Here is a 4616-nt window from a genome sequence, read left to right on the forward strand (position 1 = left end):
GTTAGGCGAAAGGTGATAATTAATGTAAACATTGCAAAGTGATAGATTCTGATGTTTGTTGATGTGGTGAATTAATTGTCACATCAGAATTATGATAAGACTTTCAAAATCCTTCCAAAATTTTCGGTTCAATCGTAAATATTCATTAATCTACATTACAACATTTCCAAATTAATATTACATGAGGATCAAACAATAAACAAAATTAATTACATCCCTCAACGCTGTCAGAGACATGATCCAACTAAAATTAATTAAGGACGTACGCCTTCTTTTTTATTTTTGCATCAAGAAGACCCAGAATTATTTTTTCGTTAATGTCCCGGGTTTCATTATCTATATATATATATATTTATATATATATATATATATATTATGTCTCAATTTTATTTTGGTTATTGTCAACTTTAGCAGAAGATAAAATTGCATCAATTGCATCTTTGACTTGAGAAATATCAGGTGTTTTTCCTCCTTGTGCTGGCCAAAACTCATCTGTTGCCAATACCTATAGATATATGCAAATTAATTTCACTTATTAACTAATGAGAAAATTAACAAAATTGAGATTTGAGAAGAATAAAGTCGACCACCATTTTTAGTTATAGTTGGTTTGTTACCTTCACTTGTACTTGGAGAAACTTGACATAACTAATAGCCTTCTCTAGCATGGTGACTAAATCAACCTATCAAATTGGAAGAAGAATTAATTATTAAAAAAATGTCTTGGAAAAAATTAATGAAACTCAACGCTAGATGATATAAATTAGTTTAAGCTTGGACTTCTTAATTTCTAAGCATACCTTTGTTCCATTGGGAACAAGTTCTTGCAGCACCTTGAGCCGCTCGCTAATCCTCTCCCTCCGGTTCTATATATAATTAATTAATGAACGAAAGGGAAGATTAATTAATTACTATATATCTAATTAATCAATATCTATAGAAGCATTTAATTAGTTGTTTCGGATGTGCAATAGTGCCAAATATATATAATACCTTAGCAGCAAGGCTTTGTGTGTCTTTGGTTGGGCTTGTAGTTGCACTTGTCTTCCTGTTTGTTCCACACTGCTTCTTTGACGTTTTCATATCTTCCCCCTGAAAAATTTAGAATTCAAATTAAAAAAACATTTCCAACAACTTACTTTTTCTTAGGTAGTTAAAATGAAATAAAAAATACCTCAAATTTACGCTTTTGTGAGACATTTTCTTGCTTGAGGCTCTCTTGAACATAATCTATGTGGCTTGTTATTGGATATGAAAGCACATATTGTGAATCTTCACAATGCATGCTTTCTCCAATTTCACCATTATTTATTGAATTATTACCATATTGGTTTACATGGTAATAACTTTGATCTAAGGTATTCACCCATGAATTGCACTCTTTCATTTCCTCATGGCTTGAGTTATAGGTAGGCATCATAATTTGGTTAATTTGGTCAAAACTAATCACCGACGAGGCAAAGCTTTGACAATCATCGGCTTGAAGTGACAAATTTTGTGGAGGATGTGCCTCGTAGTAGAAATCGAAAATTTCAGGAATGTTTTCCTCAAGAAGGGAACCATGGGAGTAGTATTGAGGGTTTATAATGTCAAGAGAAGATAAACTTAGAGCCATTTTTATCAACTTTTTAGCTGAGGTAGAGCGAGAAATTAGGAGAAAGAAGGGAAGTGAAAGAAAGCTCTTATAATGTCAATGCATGGAGCTAGCTAGTATATATGTGGTTTGTACAAGGTATATGTACTTGGTGATGATCCCTAGCTAGTTGGCCAATAACCCACATGGGGCTAATTTTTATATTAGCCCAAACTGATCAGTTAAATAATAATTGCATTTAATGCATCCTTGCAATTAATGCAATATTTGAATTTATTGAATAGCCAACCTATACTTGATATTTTAAAAAAAATATATTCAAATTTAAAACTAATATTGTAGATATAATCTCAATTATTTAGATAATTTTATTAATGTTCTATCGTTAAAAGTTTTAAGTTATTTGTGAGGTCTTCAAAATAAATCCAAATTTGATATATATAATGCTATTTAAGAGATGAAAACATGTACTAATTTTCAATTGTCTAATTTTAATAATATTTGTTATAATATTGCATAAATATATATAAATTAAACATTAATTAATTAGTAATTAGGACTATTCATAGAGAGGCAGTAAATTAAGAAAGCAATAAAGAAGATCCTACTGAGGTTAATGGATTAATGGATTAATGGATCCGAGGTGATATAGATCCGATAAGGTGCACTTAAAACGATTTGAGAGAGACAGCATAATTAAGAGCTGCCGTACCATTCAGACTCTGCCTGTCTGCCATAACTATAACTATGGAAATTCTTACATGCATGCACGTCCCGTCGTCCCCCTAGCTTAATTATATAATTGGTCTCACTAAATATATATAATAGAAATTAAGAACCTCACGTGGAGCTCAGCGTCAGAATTATTTAATTCTCTTTCAATATATATAGGTCGAGTACCATTTAATGCACTTGTCTAGCTCGTTAGTTAATTAATTACCTGTATAACAATTACAATTACAATTACAATTACAATTAAATTTGTTGTTTCTTTCTTCGGTCAAATTCAGATTTTTCAAGGAGTGTCTGAATCCGGACGAGAATCAGCAAACGCCTTTAATTTGATAGGAGATCGAGCTGCCAGGTCAAGTTCTGGTTCTAGAACCACCGTACTAAGATGAAGGTAAATAAACGTTACATTAATTAATTCCAATGTATAAAAAACTAATTAAACAAACTATCTATGAATTTTAAATTTAATAACTTATTAAATAAAGTATATATTATATAATTTCAACAAATGTATATGGAGGATGGAGCGACTTGAAAATAAAATACTTAATTAGGCAGAAATAGACATATCAAACGAAAGGTTCTCTTTGCAACGTCCCTCAATTTCACAGAATGAAGTGTGTGTATATATATATATATATATTAATTTAATAATGACTAAGATTCACTAGTGGAAAAACTGGAATTAGTATTGGCCTATCTGGATCGGCTATATGAAACAACCGATACTAATACCTATCTAGAAAACTATTCAGATCGGCTTTTTAAGTGAACCGATCCTAATACTATGCTAATTAGGATCAGTTCTTTGTAAAAACCGATCCTAATAGTATTAGGATCGGTTATTTTAAAGAACCAATCATAATAGTGCATACATTAGGTTCGGTTCTTCGAAAAAACCGATCATAATACTATTAGGATCGGTTATATAAAGAATCGATCCTAATGTATGCACTATTAGGATCGGTTTTTACCAAGAACCGATCCTAATTCTGTAAAAAAAATGTTAGTTCTAGAAAAAAAAGGAATTAGGATCGGTTCTTTATAATAACCGATCCTAATACTATTAGGATGAGTTTTTACAAAGAACCAATCCTAATACTATTATGATCGGTTTTTTCAAATTAACCGATCCTAATTCTGCAAAAAAATGTTAGTTCTGCAACAAAAAAAAGAATTAGGATTGGTTATTTATAATAACCGATCCTAATACTATTTAGTAAATAATTTAATACTATTTTTTTTAGAGATCTTAATATTTTGATTTAAATAATTTTGTGAAGAAAAAGTTTTCTTGTATGCCAAAAAATAAGGTTCTAAATAGCGCGCAATAGCGGCGCAAACCACCCTAGACTGACCTCTGGTATGGTACCAAGTCCAAAGTCAGCAGCCAAGCACTAAGCAAAGGCCACTGGTATAGTGCAATGCACTAAAAACATCAAATTTGACATCTTCTGGTAAATCAGCAAGTCTGGACTAATACAGGGACCAAACTAAAAAAATAATTATACCAGCATGTAGAGCATTCAAAAATACGTGGAATTGACACAAATTTCAATTTATTTGAATTTTTTTACAATTAGTTATGAATTTTCAAAGTTCAGTTGTCGAAAAAACTTTAAACAACTATAACTTTTGCTAGGAAAGTCGGATTTGCGCGTATGACTACTTTTCGGAAAGGGGGGGACTAGACAAATACAAATATCACTCGGGGATGATCCCCGGGTATCTAAAGCATTATAATTTAAAAAAAACATCGTTTAGGGCCTCAAAAATCCAGTTTAAGTTTTCGTTCGACGGTATATACAACGATCGGTATTTTGTTTAGTCAAAAGCCTAAGAGATTATCAAAATTATTCATATAATTATTTTAAAATGCATTTACTATTTATTATGTTCGTTTTCCTATCTTCGAGCAAATGGTATATGTCGACAATAATCAAATTATTCTCACTCTCGCTCTCCAATTATTCTCTAAAAAAATAGAAGTTGACATTATTGAGGCAATCTAACTATATTTTCTTTTGTATATTTGAATAAAATAAATTATTAAGAATCAAGGCCAAGTCCTTAATTAGTATTATCTTTAGACTTGTGATATTCAACTGACAAATCAAATCAAAGTTATAAAGAGTTACAACATCACTTCATAAATAATGGAGATGATTGCTTTAGCCCCATGTGCCAAGGATTTATTGTTTCAAATGTTTCTGGGGCACCTGTTCCAGGAGGAAAGGTTGCACCACTCTCCACATATAATGGATATGATTACTTTGTTCTATTTTTATTT

At 30.9% G+C, this 4616-nt stretch overlaps 1 protein-coding gene across 1 annotated transcript; it reads right to left on the reverse strand.

The window, feature by feature from the left end:
* Positions 1-373: 373 nt before the first annotated feature.
* LOC144544291 (putative transcription factor bHLH086) lies at positions 374-1615 on the reverse strand. Its single transcript, XM_078292747.1, has 5 exons — positions 1175-1615; positions 994-1092; positions 801-866; positions 618-683; positions 374-505 (listed from the first exon to the last, which is right to left on the reverse strand). Exons 1-5 carry the CDS (start codon positions 1613-1615, stop codon positions 374-376), a joined length of 804 nt encoding a protein of 267 aa, XP_078148873.1.
* Between the last annotated feature and the right edge of the window lie 3001 nt (positions 1616-4616).

Source organism: Carex rostrata, chromosome 26 (assembly GCF_964058835.1).
Source record: "Carex rostrata chromosome 26, lpCarRost1.2, whole genome shotgun sequence".
NCBI classification, from domain to species: Eukaryota; Viridiplantae; Streptophyta; class Magnoliopsida; order Poales; family Cyperaceae; genus Carex; species Carex rostrata.